The sequence below is a fragment of the Nanorana parkeri genome, unplaced genomic scaffold, assembly GCF_000935625.1.
Source record: "Nanorana parkeri isolate BGI_ZX_2015 unplaced genomic scaffold, ASM93562v1 scaffold242, whole genome shotgun sequence".
NCBI lineage: Eukaryota > Metazoa > Chordata > Amphibia > Anura > Dicroglossidae > Nanorana > Nanorana parkeri.
This window is the reverse complement of record NW_017306510.1, coordinates 519,442-538,204: the sequence shown is the minus strand read 5'-3', so window position 1 is coordinate 538,204 and position 18,763 is coordinate 519,442. Positions and strand designations below refer to the sequence as shown.

Below are 18,763 nucleotides of genomic sequence, written 5' to 3'. Positions count from 1 at the left end.
TACTGGGCTCCATCTAGTGGCAGGAATGCCATGCGAAAGGCATTCACCCAGCATATGAGTGGGCGTAAATCAACCCCTTTGTGTGTACTACTTTGTTATAACCTAACAAAGGTAAATTAAATTAGATGTCTACACGTATACATTCTTTCTTGGATAGCATTTGTTGACTGGAATTGTTCCGGTCACAAACTCCTTACTAGCAAACAGCACCATAGCAAACAAACAGCTGGCAGATAGATCTGAGAACTTGACATCTGCTTTTTAAATGGAGGTGCACTTACAGAGATATTAGCCTCTAAACTGTTGCAAAGTTGACAGTTAGTCCTTCCACCTCCTCCACTTGCTTATATTGAGGCACAGACAGTCATTTAATACACTTCCAGCTAGGAAAATCTTGCAGGGTTTCCATAAGAGGACTGACTGGCTATCCTGCTAATGTCCAACCCAATAGTCAGCAAGGCAAGAGCGGTGGTCACTGAAGGTCATCTACAGAGCGCATGCACAGGTTCACACTCGGTCCAGGACATTATTGACAGACTTCCCCAATGCAATCTGCCACTGGGCAACAAGAACTAATCTTGCTTAGCAGATTTTATACATGAATAGATTTTAAAGATACATTACTAATGATGATGTTGATAGCAGTTTTTCGGGAAAGGTGGATGACAGGTTTGCTTTAAGCCAGGTTTTGCTCTTATTGTGAGCATGTTATGACGCATCTACATGAGGACCTGCCTACCTCCCCCACTCCATTCCCACACTTAGAATAACATGAGATCAAACGACAGAGGGATTTCTGGCACTCTGCTTAAACCACTGTAAATCCATAGCAATAATAAATGCCGTCACCAGTGAATTGATGTAGCAAAAGCTTTATTAAAGAAATCAGAACTTAAGCAAATCAACAAAAGAGCACATTATAATGGACATGTCAGGAGGAGCCATGGTCAAATGCTAAATCAATGTAGTGTGAATGTTATATATTACAATAACATCTGCAAATATATTGATTCTTCTGTCTCATGGTTTGGAGACGATATACTTATATTTAATGGTAAAGTGCAAGTGTTTGTCAAGTAATCAGGATAACAGCTATGGTTACTTGGTTAGCTGGCTTGGTTAAAGGCTTTGTCTGCCAAAATTCATATTTCAGTTCTTGGTAGATGCAATCAGGATGAACCCCCCACTGCCTTGCTATGGGTACTCTAACAATAAGAGCTCCAGAATTCTCAACTCCACCCAACTCCCACAGCTATTGGCCAAGATTCTTTTTTTGGAACCAATAAGGTCATTGCACAGTTGGAGTCCCTGTGACATAAGATGCCAGTAAGTAAAGCAAATCTCTAACATCCACTCCTAGAAGTATCAGTTTTGGATGGACAGGCCATTTAAACCATTTCTAACAATTACTTATATGATGGTTGTTAGTACAACTTATTTATGCTTCCTCAAGTACAATCACCCGTAATTTGCTTTGTGCTCCTGGTTGACATGTTTCATTAAGAAAGATACAGTCATAAGCTATGAGCATTGAAAGATAGGAGAATATTAGGCATTGTTCCTGGAGTGAAGTGTTGATTACTTTCTGTATCCAGATTGGTATTTCTGGTCATGGGTGGAGATCACACGACCATCACTGTCCTCAGTCCGGATTCTTACGTTATAGGAACCTAGGAAGAAGCCAACAAAGAGATTCCTTATAAGTGATATCGTTGGTGTACTTCCTTCTTAAGTAATAATCCTTATATTATATAATGAAGCTAATCCTCTACACTAAATTGGTAGAGAGAAAACAAGAAAATGTTTTCTCATTATGTGTTTACTGACAATGGGAAAAGATGGGCAGATGTAGATAAAGTGGAAGACACATGGTGGACCATAATATTCATAGTTGTATCAGATGTATTATGTATGTATGGACGTTAGTGAAGCTTTGTTACCCAACCGTTATTATTTTTCTAAATATACAGATGCATTTAACTATTTTAATTTCTGATAACCCCCCACCCCAGTACATAGCCACCTTCCACTTACTCCCCTACCACCTCATTTGAATGCTAAAAGCAAAAAAAATAACCTGTTACTTCTAGGTATGGAGTCCCAGTCCCCTGCCTCCCATGGCACAGCGCTGGTACTTGACGATTGGTCCAGATCTCTCACATGGTGGTGGGCTGAGAGTCCTCACCGCTGACTAAGTTCCAAGACATGACCAAGAGGGAGCAACTGGGTGGCAAAGAGGAAGTGAGTATGTGCTGCTGGGGGATGTTAGTGCTTTTTCCTCCATGGGCAAAACTTGGGTTTGCTTAAAGCAGAACTATCTGCTGTGTAAAAAAAGTTACTTCTGCTGAGCTGTGTGCCATGTCCAGAGTCGCTTCTCTTTTCTTTATCTGCTTCCCTCTCCCCTTGCCCATTCACAGGACACCATGTATTCTGTGAACCATTTAGGCATTCTGAGAATGAATATGTCAGTTGCCTGCTTGCCATATGGACTGTGTGGCCTCAATACTTTCCGAGTACCTGATCCTGATGCACATATAAGGATCTGTGATGTTACTCAAACTTGATTTGCTTCATGTTTGTTCTTTGAAATCAGAAATCACTCATAGCAGCTTGACAAATAGCATTTTCATTTAATGGTCAGCAATTATAACCGGCATATATCCCTTAGTATAGGTTTCCAATATCAAGTCATTTGAGCAGGGAAGGAAAGGAAAGAAAGCCTGGCTTGGTACATACTAGAAGCTGCTACTGCGACTGTGAAAATCTGGTCTGGATTCAGAATTATATTGGTCATTGTGTCCACTTTCTTTATCTTCTAGTGAGAAATTACATACCTGTTTTATCAGATTGGGAGCCTGATGAATAATCCTGGGAGCCCTTTGAAATCCTGTGGAAAAATATTTAGGCAATGAATGTTACCTATGCACAGCAGATAGTAATACATGTACAGTATGTATGTATGTATGTATTTATTTATTTATAAACTGGATTCTATGTTCTGATTCTGCTTCAGTCCTAAGAAAAAGATGTTAAAACACCTATAATGTAAATGATCACCTACACTAGCAGTAACTAATAGATCATCCACACAAAAAAAAGTTCAGGAAGTAAAATATTTTAAACAATATGACCATTTTGTATCAATTCAATGTGTTCTTACTGAAGTGGGGATATTGGACAAGATTGATATATTGGTATATTATAAGTATTTCTTTGGACAGAGTGACTCCACCTCAAATTGTTCAGAGGTATCACATTGCACTCCAAATCAACTCATAAGTAGCCTAAATGGGTGCTGAAATGGCCAACGAATGGTTCCGTAAGACTAAAGGAGATAATATGGTCACCAGCACACCAAGGTCCACTTCATCGACACAGAAAAATCTGTAACAGGGACCCAGACATAAATAAAACATTCTGATGGGGTTCTGTCTGTCCTCTATTCTATTTCTTTCAAAGTTTCTATTTGAGATTTTCCCTCAACTCCTGTCTAGTGAAATAATTGCCACAGTTACAGTAAGTGGGTGGGAACCCCCTCAGAATGGTCAAAGCAAGTTTGAAGAGCCAGGAGCTCAAAAGAAAGGATCTCACTAGTATAATTCCCCAGAGATATACGAAGCTGGTTTAAATATCCAGGTTCTACAAACAACTGGGGTATCTATTTTGTGTGGACTAATCGTTTCATCTTTTCCATTTTCATTGCCCTAAATACTGAAATACTCTTATACTGGTCAGCTACAGTCTTGACTCCTGTTCCTAAAACACAGCTCTCCCTCTGGGATGTAGAATAAGTGCCTATCTGGATAGCACTTCTACCTTCCCTTCCCTACTTCACCTTAAGCCATCACAATAGTTAGCATCTTTAGCTATTCTTTGTGTACATACTGAGTTCCCTGTCCATCCAGTAGGCTGCGGTAGGTGTTGATTTCTTTCTCTAGACGAGCCTTGGTATCTAGAAGGATCTGGTATTCTTGGCTTTGATTCGACATATCACAGCGGATGTTTGCAAGTTCTTCCTCCACTTTCTGAATCATATTCTGGATTTCTGCAAGCTTCATACAGTAGCGTCCTTCGGTTTCTGCTAGCGTTCCCTCCAGAGCAGCTTTCTAAAAGAGCGTAATTGGGAAACAAAGTTATACAGCGCACAAATTTTAAACTTCCTTACCAATTACAAAGTGGCCTATATGGTGTATCTAGAAAGAAGACAGAGGTTAAAATTCTCCCCACACCTATGAGGGCACGGAACTGAACTGCTGCTTCTATTTTTTTGTAGGCTGATATTACATTGTTTACAGAATTAAACAGCAATTCTTTAACACTGGTGTTTGTTTTATGCTATGTTATCCACATACCATGCTAATCTGTGCCTGGAGGTCAATCTCAAGGCTTTGGAAAGTGCGTCTCAAATCTGTGATTTCGGTCTGAGTAGACTTGACTTCATGTGTCTCCTTCTTCATTTTTTGACTCAGTTCTTCGGTCTAGGGAAAACAGCACCATCATATTATTGCAGTATAGAGCGAATATATTGAATATCATTTTGGATTCTATAGTGGGAGAAAATCACCTGAACACGATACCAGTCTTCCATGTCCTTCTTGTTTTTGGCCATGATGCTTTCATAATCGTGTCTCATGTCACCAAGTATTTTTTGTAAGTCAATTCCTGGTGTTGGGTTGAGGTCCACATTGACAGTGCCTTGGACCTGTCCCTGCAGTGCCTTCATATCCTGCATAAGAAACACCATTAAAATATCTGTAAGGTGATGCTACCACTGCCAAGATTCAACTTGTGTACAGTGCCATCTGGTGATAAAATGAAGTTATGTTTACAAAGTCTCATACAATCCTATGGATTTTATTTTATTTTTTTAACATTGAGCACCAAATTCAATTAAATATTAGTTCTATGATCATCCCGCTATGCCTAGTTTTGATGCAGAGGATATAATCAACACCCCAAGCTATACAGATTGCCAGAGTTTTCATGACATCAAAGAGTATAGCTCACAACTGTCCTTCATTTAAAACAAATTCCCTCTGTCCTTCTTTCTTCACTTTCTCACTTGTGCCTCATTTTGGTCTGATATAAAGACCTCTATAAAAATGCACTATTTAACTGCCAAAGCATTATGCTATACTAAACCTTTGGATTGCATAGGTGTCCATCTATCTTATCTCAAAAGGATGTGAGGTATGAAAGAATATTGCAGTAGTTCCATGTGCTAATACTACATTTGTCTTACTAAAGAGGTCATTATTGTCTGACCTCATTAATGTATGTTTTTGCCAATTACCCAGGAAAATACTGGCCCTTAAAAAGGGATTACTGAGAGGGCTTGAAACTGAAGATCTGCAATTACCATTTAAATCTGGCACAGACATCAGTCCATCAGTCACGTTTATGGGTTGCAATAAGATGCACTTTACCAAGTAACACACAGCATTCTATGCAGTACATTGCAATGCCATTTATATAGAATGGCACTAACGCAAAATGCAGTAGGTGTCAATAGATCCATACTGCAGCACCCCACAAGACACATACCATAGAGAGATGGAGGTCCCTTAATTGCTACAGGATCGCATGAAACATAGATATGTCAGTGTGAGAGAACCTGCAAAACTGTAGATTGTTATGACATTAAATCTTTTTGTACCATAACCTCTAAAACTGAGAGTATTTTTTCTTTATGAAGTAGGTTATGTTTGATAGTCTGGTGATATAACTGGGCCTCTCATCAAAACTGAGGATTGGATGATGCCCTAAATAAAGATAATTGTGAATCCCACTTGAAAACTACCTGAGCTCCCTCCAGTGTTTGCATGGTAACTTTTACTGGTAATATGCTCACTCTAGTGTCAGCTACTGGTCCCTCACCGAGGGACATAGTAATACCCCCTGTATGGATTGTGGTTACAATGATAGAAAACAGGACAATACATTACTGTTACTTTGACATATCATTACTGCAAGACACCTATTTTGGATTTGGAAGTAGTGTTTTGAATAGATGATGAAGTTCTGGAAATTTGGTTTAGGGATGGTAAAGGAATAACCACAAGAGACTCGGGAACAAAAGGGGGCTGTGAAGACACTGGAGTGTGAACTGTATCAAACACCTGAAACGTATAGATCCTATAAGGAAAGCAGCAGATATATGTAGCCTTAGAAGACTTCATTTAGACATGCATGCATACAGGTGGTGATTGGATTTGGCAAAGTTTATGATAACAGTATACTAATGACTAAAGTTTAGGAAGCACTGATCCATATTGATCAAATTTCATATATGCAGCTGGTTTTACCTCTTCATGGTTCTTCTTCAGCATGGCTTTTTCATCCTTCAGATTCTCAAGCTGTGCCTCCAGATCACTTCTGCTGAGAGTCAGATCATCCAGAACCCTCCTCAGGCCATTGATATCAGCCTCCACAGTCTGGCGCAGGAAAAGTTCATTCTCATATCTATTATTAAGACATTCTTTAGTACCTACTAAAAAGTTCCATTGGGCAAAATAAGCAACATCAACTTAACGGAATACCAAAGCACATCAATGTTCAGTAACTTCTCAGAATGTATCTTTCTCTTTTCTGCCTACAGCACACTGATGAGAGCTAAAATAACAGGTTGGTATGTGAGCATGTGACTCACTCCATGTGACAGCGCTGGCCAATCAGCACTGTTACGGGGGAGCAGTCATAGCCTTCTGTATGCTAGAACTCAAGCAACGTGTAGGTTATACAGGGATTTCCTTTCATTACAAAGGGCTGAATGGAGGAGCATGGGAGGAAAAGGAAGTTGGAGAAGTTTGCCTTGCAGTGAGCCTTTTGCTTACCCTGCATTGGCAAAACACAAGTTCACTTTAAGATGTGCCCACACCACATTACCACATTGTGGTTATCTAGTGTCCACCTAGGATGTGCATTCCACTTTCATATGATATAAATGCCAGGACTTTGTTAGGCCATACTGTTGGTGTGGCACTGCCTGTAAAAAATAAAAAACAACAGCAATGATGTAATTAAATTAAAATAACAAACCCTTTAATTGGGCCTCTAAATTAAGCTTTTTGTGACTGGCCATGTCATGATTTTAGCAGACAAAATAAAGTTTCCTTCTCATGCTATGCTCTCATTCTTCCTCCTCCTTTGCTTGCCCTCTCTCTCCCTCTCGATCTCTCTCTCTCAGAGAGAAAGAGAGAGAGGATTGGTACTGTTGTCTATCTGGGTTGGGAGCCTCTGCATTAACTAGGGGGTCACCAAAATTGCCAATTTCCCCTTTGGTCAAAATGAGCCTCAAATTTCAGCATGTGGACTGCATAGGTACACTTGCAATTGGCATGATGCTCACCTGACTTTTTTTTTGGCTTTGTTTATCTACAAAGGTATGTCAGTAACAGTTCTCACTATACTTCTACCTAGAAAAATATATATTTTTTAAGAAGGCTTCACCTAAAGCATACACCAAGCAATAAAAATAATTGTTTTATGGTTTTCTCCAGGAGCCATTTCAAGCAAATTACACCATAAAGCACACTGAGAGCTATATCTTATTTTATCACTTTTGGTCGGTTAAATATAACCTTGAAAGTATTTTGCTATATCTTTTGATAACTTGAAAAAATACCCTTTGATCTTGTAACCTGATAGCCTACTGTGCTCTTGGCCTGTGCTGTTATCAGTGCCATTGTTCTCAGCTATCTCTGAGACCTGCAGAACCACACCCTCTATGTTATGGACAATAGGAGAATGGTTCTGTGGTCCAATTTTGCTTCTGCTGTCCTAATACAGAGGGGTGATTGAATGTTGTCATCCTAGGACGGGAAGTGTGTTACTGGCAGAGTCATCAAGTAAAAATAAAGAAAAACAAGCTTGAAAAAAGAAAACTAATGCAAAATCATCTAGTGACCAGAAAGCTGCAAAAAAAATGTAAAAATAAAATTTTTGTGTTTGGATTTAAATCACCTTTAATTTCTTCCCATTGACTCCAATGCATTTTGGGAAGTTTTACCAATCTCTAGATTTTTACCAATTACTCAGTGGAGAGCAAACCATCAATTTATCTCATGCCTAGCAAACACAGTTCTTATTTCAGATACTTTGGTAAATAAAGTTAATGCTAAATAACTTGTAGCAGTATGAGCACCTAGAACTAGGCAGCTCAGAGTCAACTTTTATTGTTAGAATTTGGAAGCAGTGTGACGACTATGGTCACATGTGACCAATAACATCTTTTTTGAACAAATATTTAAAAATTTGCATTTTTACCTGCAAAATAATTGAAAATAATAAAATAAATAAAAGTATGGCACAACTTATTTTTACTTACTTGAGCTTAAAGTCATCAGCTGCCAGGCGGGCATTGTCAATCTGCAGTGTGATACGGCCGTTGTCAATGGTGGCATCGTGGATCTGACAAAAACATAAATGAACATGACTTTAATAATAATAAAACCCTGTATCTTTCATAACATGACATTCCACAATTCCAAGTAGTAGGACTTGTCCTGGAAACACATACAGAGAGGCTGCTCATCGATTTGCACCATTCAGCTCATTAACATCTAGAGAACTATGTAAAGTTTAAGGTGTTATGTTAAAACAGCATAGGGACTTACTATGGTACCCCCACCAATACCCTACAAACTTTCTGCTAATTTCAGATAAAGGTTCATGTTTCAAACAGTCATTATCCATTTCGACCTGGTGCTGTTAATCACTAGAAAGAGGCTTCTATTTCCATGAGAACAGTTTATTTTATTAAGAGGACCTCAACCTTTGTTCTAAAATCCAAGTCTACAACAATAAAAAAGAATAAGGTGAAGTAATGTTTACTGTGAATGCCCAATCTTGTGCAAGGAGAATCGGTACACATCTAAGCTGTGAAGTCTGAGCTCTACTCGGAAGGTCACAGCCACAGTGACCTTCTGAGTAGTTGCATGGTGAAGGGGAAGGATTTACAGTATACCTGAGGAAGGTAGAGAGCGACTTTAACTCTTATTATTATTTGGATGCAAGACAAGAAATAAGTTCACACAGCTGTCTTGCACAATGCAGGCATTGTGTGGTTGAGGAATGAAAAGCAGCAATTCATTATAAGTGAGACTGTATAAGAAGGAGGATGGTGCCCTCTTTCGTTTGCCTCGTCTAAGTCACAGAATTTTTCATATGACAAGAGGATCGTAGCTTAAGTTTACTTATTTTCACACTCCCTGTTTCAGGCTCAATTCACACAGCTTAATACACAAATCTTTATTTTAGTCATGTGGCTGTCATTTTCACATTTAATTGGATTTAGCTAAAAATAGCTGTCAATTGTTTTTTTTTAAAAAAAGCATCCTTAGCCTGGTGTGTGTGAATGTGAATTTAACCCTTTTTCAGGTGTATTTAGCCTTCCTTCCTCATGTACTTGCTCTGTCCTTCTGGCCCCTATCATTTTTCCCAAACGTTGATGGGGTATACAGGTGGCCCCTTGTGGGTGACAGTAATGGCTCTGGTAGAGATGGCTAAGGCTACACAGGCAATTACATCTCACTGATACTAGGAGATATAACCAATTGTTGGCAGTCATTCCATTTTTAATACATTATTTCGATAACTCTCATCAGGCTGTTAAAGCTCTAAATTCCTGCTGAACTGGCCAAAATTCAAGCTGTCGGTGGTCTTTCAAGCTCCACCGGGTTCAACAAAAGTCAGCAGGAATTGGCTGAAACCTACGCCACCTGTAGGGCCCTTAAGTCATATAAAGTTCAGCTCACAGAATGCTCAGGAGAGAAGTGGTACATGCAGGGAGACCTAGGGGTTGATTTACTAACCTTATAAACACACCACGAACATGTATACACCTCTGTAGTGTGTTCCCTCCCAGCATGATCTATGGGTGGAATCTAAACACCTTTGTAGTGTGTACACACCCAGCAGATGTGTTGTGCAAAGCCCTGCCCTGAATTGCAAGGTGATGTTGTGTAAATTAGCTCTACATTGTGTTGCTTGCGTTGATGAATGCAGGAATGTAAATGCATGAGCTAACCATTTTTGTCTAAACTGTGAAGCAGCATTATATATGCATCATGTGCATGATTTTTTCCATATATGGCATTAGTGGAAATATGCTTATAGAGACTTTTTGGTTGATAAATACGCTTTGCTGTGTAAAAATCACACGCACCTGCTGCGTGCGTGTGTTTAGGTTAGTAAATCACCCCCCTAATGTCTATTTATGTGTGCGGTTTCACCCACATTATCCTAAAATCAGACAAAAAGTATACACAGCATATATGGAATGGGAACTTGAAAAAGACTGGTGTAATTTTAAAATCAAGAATATACCCATTAAAATACCTGAGAACATTAAAGCCCCATTCTGGGCTGTTGTTAAGACAAACCATTGTGTGCAACTGCTCAAGGGCCCTCTGGGATTAGGTCTACATTTAAGCTCAAAGTATTTTAGTTTGGTGATAGAACCTCCTCCCACTATCATGTAGACTTTTCTATTGATACCATTTGGGATAGTATCATCTATTGAGGTATTGCAAAGGTTACTCCTTATCTGCACCAATAAGGACCTATACAAATAATGATCAACATAGCATTATCATCACTAATCCTAAAAACCAAACTGCCATTTCATCTATCTTTGATGATCTTGTCAGCCACTGAATCGCCCATAATATATTTACATCTCTGGAACTTCTGCACCTTAGTTCTCAGCCCCATCCACTATGTCTATGGTGTCCATTTTAACAGAATACTGTGTTTAGGAATAATAAAGGTTTAATACAACAAGCATAAAGAAAAAAAAAAACATATGTAGTGTTCATTTTAAAATCCATAAAACCATGATTAATACACTTTAATACATCTTCAGAATCTTACCTTTTTCTGTATTTCCTCAATGGTTTTGAAGTAATGACTATAGTCTTGGCTTGGCTTTGGTCCATGAGATTCATACCACTGGCGGATCTTTTTTTCTAGTTCAGCATTGGCTTGCTCCAAGTCTTGCACTTTGTCGAGGTATGAAGCCAGACGGTCATTCAAATTCTGCATGGTGTTCTTCTCATTGAAATTGAGCAATCCTTGGTCCTGTCCATACCCAAAACCACTTCCATGACCCCCTCCAATTCCAAAGCCAGGTCCGCCTCCATGGCCAAAACCAGAGCTAGCCCCAAAGCCTGATCCGACACCATAGCCAGAGTGAACTCCATAACCTGCACCACCATAACCAGATCCACCACTAAAACCAGATCCACCACCAAAGCCGCAAGCAACCCCAGCATTACCTGACCCACTACTAAAGCCATATCCACCGTATCCACCGGCTAAGCTCCCTCCTGCCCCACCACCATAAAATCCACCATGGCTTTGTGTTCCAGAACAAACTCTAACACTAGAGGCACGAACAGAATTGGAACCTGAGCTCCCTAAGCCCTTAACTCCTTGTTTTACACTCATGGTGGCAAAGAAAAGCTTTACAAGAAGATGCTACAGACGAAACTACACAACAGGATCTGAGACAGGGCCACAGATGCATGCCTTCTTCTATTGATTCCTTTTATACCAATTAGGCATTGGGTGTCACCATTTAATTGGAGTTTAGAAATCGCTGCCAATTTTCTTTCAGCACCTCTTTTTTTTTTTTACTGGAGATGATGGACAATCATTACCTGCATAGCATCTGGGTGTTATCTTGTTTACACTCCAGATGTATAGACGAGAACAGAAATTCATGCTCATCTATTTTTCCTGGAATAAAGCCTGAAGCAATTAAATCAATAACTACTGAAGTTTGGTTGGAAAAAGCTATACGCTTTGTGGTGTTACAAATGTATTTATTATAGAATGTCTCTCCAAATATCATATCAATACAAAACCAAGACATATCCACATCAGTCTTATTACTGCAAATAACAAAACCTAGACAAAATATACAGTATTTTAATGAAGGTAATCGGTACTTTTTAACAGATTAATCTACCCATAATTGATGCTTTAACATTGGAGAGATGGCTTTAAAGAGACACGGTCAGACAAAATAATAAAAAAAAAACTATTGCAACATTTTATATTATTTTTATAACACTTTTAATGATCAATTCTGCTATAGCTGACCTTCGCTCTCTTACAGAACTAAATGTGCAAGTAGTGATCATTACTGATATAAGTTCTAGATCGTCTCACTTATTTTGTCTGTCTATATCTAAATTTTGGAACGATTGTGTGCTTCTCCTAACAGAGAATGTAGAAGAAGCATGCATTCATTGTAGAAGTCTCTGGCCACAAGGTCTTACCTGATTCAGAGAAATCAATATGTCAGTGGGTGAAAAAATCCTAGAGCATCTAGCCAAATTTAGGTATCAGCTTCTTTAAAGATGCCGATCACTTGGACAGAGTTTTCTAAGTGGCAAGAAAACGCAAAGCAGCCATTAAGAAATGTCTGCTCTTCGATCATTTTATCTTCCAGAGTCTCAAAGCTGTGATGCTCAATATGCAATAAGTACTATCCTTGTTGCACTCCTTACCGATATGTCCCTTGTAGTGGGGGGTGCTCGCAGTGACCGCGGATGGCGCCGCGAATGTCAGCAAAATTGTAGAAATGTCACCAGCACACAAATCCTTTTAAGATAGCAAAAGCTTCATTTATTGAAGTTTTTTGTCATATGACCAAACAAGCGCTTTTGGGACCGCGCAGGGTCCCTTCATCAGGCTACGTCAATGCTAAAGCCTGATGAAGGGACCCTGTGTGGTCCTGAAAGCACTTGTTTGGTCATATGACAAAAAACTTCAATAAATGAAGCTTTTGCTATCTTAAAAGGATTGGTGTGCTGGTGACATTTCTACAATTTTGCTCAATATGCAATGACATCTCCCAATGGCATTTAGACTACAGAAGTCTAAATTCTGCCACCCCAACTCTATTCCTCTCTGTTCAGAAGCACACAGGGTGCAGAGATGATTGATGCTTATGTGCTGGGACATTTGCATGCAGAAAGTTCTTGATCCTTTGAAGAATTCTGTAAGATAACATTTGTGCAATCATCTCTAGGTGCCCACTATTATGTCCTCATAGGGGCCAAATGGCACTAAGTGAGTAGTTGAGCGGTACCGAGCGGAATAGAAAATAAGTGAAATGAATTTTTTTTTCAAAGTTGAAAAATTATTTTAAAAATTTAAGAAAATAGGAAAATTTAAATAGGAAAATAAAAAAATAAATAAAAAATGTTGTTTTTTTTAAAACGCCAGCATACATGCCCGCAAAAGAAGAACAATTGGGCGGAGCTAGCAGTGACAGCTAGCTCCGCCCAACTGTTTCCTATTGGCCGGCAGCTGCCAGAGTCTTCTAGCAGGTCCTGGCCTATGAATAAATACTGTTATTATTGCTTAATGACAGATCAGCATCCCCAGGTAATTTGGGGACGCTGATCTGTCATTACAACTGGGCGGAGCGAGTCCTGAGATCACGGCTGGCTCCGCCCAGCTGTCATTTGCGTGGAGATCGATTTGCTTCGGCCGATCTTTTTCCCCGCTTTGGCTGTCACTTCGGCTCAGTCGAGTCAAAGCATATGCCTTTGGCTTGGCTGCCTTCGGCTGCTGTACGAGTTCGACTGAACCGAAGGGCAGAGGCAGCCGAAGAGAGCCGAAGGATCAGCCGAAGTTACGGCTGGATCCTTCGGCTCTTTAGTGAATAACCCCCTATATGTGTTAACTACACCTCCAAGCTGAGCCATTCGATAACATTAAAACAATCCTTGCTCACTTTCATTTTACCATCAGTCATCAGTCAAAAAACTCTTGTATTATCCTGATCATGATAATTAAAAAGGTAGAGAGAGAGGGACATATAGGGAGAAAAGTGGTTCTTACCTTCTAAAGTGGACTTTTTGGGAGTTCTGCTATTCAAATAATAAAAAAAGTGCACTGCGCTATCACACGTGTAAAATACTGTATATGCTCAATGAATAATTTGTGAACGTGATCAGAAAAAAAAGCATAACAACAAATCAATCACATAATAATAATCTCCCAAACAATGAATCTATAGTTCATACGTTATAGTGCATCCAACACATTAGTATAGTGTGTCATACAATAAAAGTAAATTGAACAATATAGATAAGAACAAATGTGAAAATAGTGCTTCAATTGTCCCAATTATCTTCAAAACAGTCACAAGAACTAATATCAATATCCTAAGTGAATAATCTTCTTCAAAAAACGCTGTGCTTCACCATCCAAACAGTGATCCCTACTACCAGGTGATCCACATGCTTATCCTTTTCCACACTCACCCAATCTCCATGACCCTCTATAAAAGATGGCCATAGACAGCAAGTTGTGATAATCCTCCAATGGTTAAACCACAGGCAGTCCTCTGTTCCCTGCTGTTAACCCGGCTATTCATCCATATGTACTCCACCAAAAGACCTAGATCCGAGAGCATAAATGGAGATGGATTGGACATGCCTTATGAAATGGTGGAAATGAGATCTGTAGACAGGCGCTCGATTGGAATCCCCTTAGGACAGCACAGGAGAGGCAGATCCAGAGGCTCCCGGCAGCAAAGCCTATATGAGGATATCAAGGCTGTTGATGTGAACCTGACCTGGCTGCAGGTCAAATCAAAAGCTGGGAAAGGTCAACAGTAGAAGTCTTCGTCCCTAAGCTCCTCAGTGAAGCAGGATATATAACTAAACTAACTAATGGCATAACACATATATGTGGCATCACAGAAGAGGGCCATATATGTGGCATGTTTTTGTTTTGCAAGCACACTTGATCATGCTTCCCAACGCTGGGACCAAGCAGTCACTCACAGCTCCTGGTCTTATACTGACAGGCGAGATAAAACAAAAAAAGTAAAATGTGATCTATTGTTTCTGGGCCCTTCTATGGGTATAAGCAAAAAATAATGCTTACATATGTGGTATTCCTATGTACATCAGGAGTAGGACAGTTTGCTATTTTTTTGGTGTGGATCATGGCAATAGCAATAAATATACAGCTAAAAAATAAAAAAGGTTTTTACTAGTTTTGGCCAGTAGTCCTTTGATACAAAATCAGGAGATTAACATTTATGGATGCCCTAAGGGGTTGATTTATAAATTGCTCACACAGCCATTTGCTTTGCGAAGGAGATTCACTGCGCTGTATGGCCACTAGATGGAGCCGAGGAATATAGAAATTTCCTATGCTCTTCAGCTCCATCTAGTGGCCATACAGTGCAGTAACTATCGTTCACACAGCAGAACTCCATGCGAACAGTTTAGAAATCAGCCCCTATGTCAGCGGTTCTCAACCTGTGGGTCGCAGCCCAGTCAGGGGTCGAATCACGATTTGCCAGGGGTCGCCCGGGAGTTGGCCGCCCGAGAGAGAAAAACTTTCTCCCGGAAAGATTTACTCTGCTCAAGCAGAGTAGATGTTTCCCTGTGATTTTTTTTTTTCTGACATCAGGGGCTGCCATAAGTCAGAAAAAAAAAAACACCATAGGAATTCATAGCTAGATTCCTATTGGCTATTTCACTTTGCAATAGCCAATAGCAAACTAGCTATTGCACCCGCCCTCTGCTGCTGCCAATCAGCAGAGGGGACCTGCAGTTCTCCATCAGGTCCTCTTCTAGTGATTGACAGCAGCAATAGTGGGTGCAATAGCTAGTTTGCTATTGGCTATTGCAAAGTGAAATAGCCATTAAGAATCTAGCTATGCATTCCTATGGTGGTTTTTTTAAAAACATTTTATTCTGATGGCGTACGCCAGTGGTTCTCAACCTCTGGGTCGCTGTGTGATTTCTTCTGTGCTAGGTGAGAGTCCTCCTCGCCCTCTCCTAGCGTAGCAGTGTCAGTTCTCCCGCCACTCCGCCAGATGTCACTGCAGCAGCCGCGTCATCCCTACATTTTACCGTTGGGGTCACCACAACTTGGCAAATGTTACCAAGGGGTCCCGGCCCTAGAAAGGTTGAGAACAACTGCCCTATGTAGTTGCGAGGATATGTACAGTTTTACTAACACATGCCAAGGTGGAAAAACAGGTTTCAGGCATTGAGAGTTGTTTTTAGCTTCAACATTATAGGGTTAAAAAGAAGTAAACAGGGGTGTCCATTTTTCTTCTAATTTACTATAGATATTTAGAACCTCTGTCAAGTTTTTTAGCTGTTTGTGTTCTTGCTAGGGAGATTTGCCATCTCTATTTGTCCTGGTATGAACCAAACATATTTACAACAAGCCAGCTTGGCTGTAAATATGTTGGTTGGTTACTATGGGAAACAGTCACTTTTCTTTCTGACACTTAATTACATAAGGCTACAATGAACATAGATGAGTGTTATTTCACAATCAATCGGAAAATCCCTTGAGAACTAATTAGAACTGCCAATGAACGTTAATCTATGCATAGTCTGAGCAACACTTACAGTCTATTTTATAGGCGTCTTCTGATTTCAGATAGGGCTGGACAAGTATCTCCTGGAAGGAATGTTGCTTACTGTGGTACATTAGCAATATGTTGCAGAAATGGCTCATAGTTACTACAATAAATGTGAGTCAGTACAAACTTGCCTGAAACCCTTATAAAAATCTCACAGTAAACATGAACAACATGCCGGGGCAACTGTGGGGTTACCAGTGCAAAATTTCCACCTGTATTTCACTTCATGCTAACCGTTTCAACACTTACCATACTTGATGGGTTTCCAGAAAAGTTTTATTTAGAAAGGTTCTACGCCCATCTTTGTTGCAATATTGCAATGAGGAAGGGAAAGTCTTTGCATACAAAGGAGACAGCCTTAGCTCTACAAGGTGGGGCCTGGGAACTCCACCGATGGATAAGACTGGACCATTCTGAAGTCAAAGACTCCACCGCCTGATGGTCAGCCAGTAAGACCGGTCAGGAGGAGGCAAGCCAAGGCTAAATGGAGGGTACTAATAGACAGAGTCATTTAAAGACTTTCAATCTCTGTCAGCCTCAGACTGTGCTCAGTGCATTCATAGTGTGCTCTGTTGCTTAATGGGCTGATTTACCCCAAAGTGAAGTGATCCTGCACAGTGAACTGTAATGGGGTGTCCCATGCATGTGAATAGGGTTAAACTAAGAAACTTTGTACAGTACTTGAGAAAGCACACTTGCAAACTCAAGATCACTACTCAATGAATGATATAGAAAGTGGGTAAGGGAGGCACTAGAGCACTGGGTGAAGCTCAATGCAGGTGGGACTCAGATGAACCATCTAGACCAGAGGTAGACAAATTCCAGCACTCCAGCTGTGGTTTGTCTTCTAATCTCATCACACATTTGCTTCTGGGAGTCATACATGTGGCTGTCAGAGTCCGGCAGTGCCTAATGGGATTTGTAGTCACACCACACCTGAATGGCTGGGGTTTACCTATCCCTGATTCAGACCCTTCTTTTCTGCCATCATTCTCTGCTCCAGACAACATGAGCTGTCCGCGGATGTACTTTCTGCAGATTGTTTTGTGATATACCTTTCAATGCATTGATAACTGTTTTGAAAATTAATTAAACATACTTCCTAAAATGTCTATCCAACCCCTGCAGCAGTGATGAAGGCAAGAGTGATTAGTTTTCTTTTGTTAATCCATCAATGGATTTCTATGTACTCATTATCACTGTTCATGTAATACGTGACTTGGCCCAGATACAGATAAGTCTACAGACATAATTACGTGAAAGTTTTTATGACTATTGGGAGAGGTTCTAATAGGTGGGGCCAGAAGATTGCATCTACTGCTAATTACTGTACTAGATTTGAATACATATTATTGTCAATATGACTACAAGGAAATTGTCTATAAAATGATTATAATATTGGAACTGGAGCTTGTGAACCAAATGTTTTTTGAGGAGAGACAATAAAACTACAACGCAAGTTGAGGCAAAGCCTAGAAGTGAAGCGCACCTTCCTAAAGATGTGATATGATTGGGCCAGATTAAAGAGTAGCTGCAACATCCTATCCCTTATAGCCAAGTAAGGTGCCATTTTAGCCTCTATTTAGATTGCAGTGGCCATGGTGCTGCACATGTGATCAGCTATGACAGCAGCCATTTGAGGGCTTGAACGTTCATAAGTTGAAATATGTGGCAACCTTGACAGTTGGCATGGCAGTACAATAACTGTTTTAGGGACATTAAATTGGTGGGTAAAGTTCCTCTTTCAGTTAGTGCAAGCAGGTGGTGCTCGACGAAGGTAGTGCAGTAATGAAATCTGATAGAACCCATCCTTTGGTGCAGCATCTATTTTTCAGGTTCATTATTCTTCCAAAATTCCTATTTTGAAAGCAACAGTCCCTGTTTTCTACAGAAACCAATCTCTTCCTCTTCTATCCACATACGTCCCTCTTGCCCTGTGTTTAAATGACTTATGTGAATTTTTGTGTTATCACTTTCTTGCAAATGTTTAAAGAGCCTTTTCACCAGATCATTCATGTTAACAAAAATCTTCCCATAAAATATTATGTGTGTTTAATGTGCGTTATGCATGTTATTTGCCTGAAAAAGCCTCTCCTGTCAAGACATACAAAATGCATGAGACTGCTGCTGTGTACCGCCATCTTAGATGTGATGTCAGTGTTGTCAATGAAGGGCAACTCTATAGCAAATCTGTAGCATTCCCCTTTGCTTCTCCCCCGACAGCTACATAAAAGGTTATGTGAGGTGAGTCGAGGGGTGGAGGAGCAGGGCCAGCACAGAAAGCAATAAGACACTCCGAGAAGAGCTATGACGTGCAAGAAGGGAGGGGGCTGTGCTAAGGAACAGACT

At 40.1% G+C, this 18,763-nt stretch overlaps 1 protein-coding gene across 1 annotated transcript; it reads right to left on the bottom strand.

The window, feature by feature from the left end:
- Positions 1 to 1,405: 1,405 nt before the first annotated feature.
- On the bottom strand, positions 1,406 to 11,527 carry LOC108787112 (keratin, type I cytoskeletal 19-like). Its single transcript, XM_018556573.1, has 9 exons — positions 11,277 to 11,527; positions 10,873 to 11,168; positions 8,327 to 8,409; positions 6,306 to 6,462; positions 4,565 to 4,726; positions 4,353 to 4,478; positions 3,886 to 4,106; positions 2,834 to 2,887; positions 1,406 to 1,672 (listed from the first exon to the last, which is right to left on the bottom strand). The coding sequence occupies exons 1-9, from the start codon at positions 11,446 to 11,448 to the stop codon at positions 1,579 to 1,581; spliced, it is 1,365 nt and encodes a 454-aa protein (XP_018412075.1). The 5' UTR covers positions 11,449 to 11,527; the 3' UTR covers positions 1,406 to 1,578.
- Between the last annotated feature and the right edge of the window lie 7,236 nt (positions 11,528 to 18,763).

Bases quoted from the DNA above. Each gene is read 5' to 3' on its own strand.
- LOC108787112 (XM_018556573.1), bottom strand. From the start codon at position 11,448: ATGAGTGTAAAACAAGGAGTTAAGGGCTTAGGGAGCTCAGGTTCCAAT. The intron at 8,410-10,872 runs GTAAGATTCTGA...TGTTTTTGTCAG, and splicing joins TTGAGGAAATACAGAAAAAG to ATCCACGATGCCACCATTGA. The intron at 4,107-4,352 runs GTATGTGGATAA...ACGCTCTTTTAG, and splicing joins TCCAGGCACAGATTAGCATG to AAAGCTGCTCTGGAGGGAAC.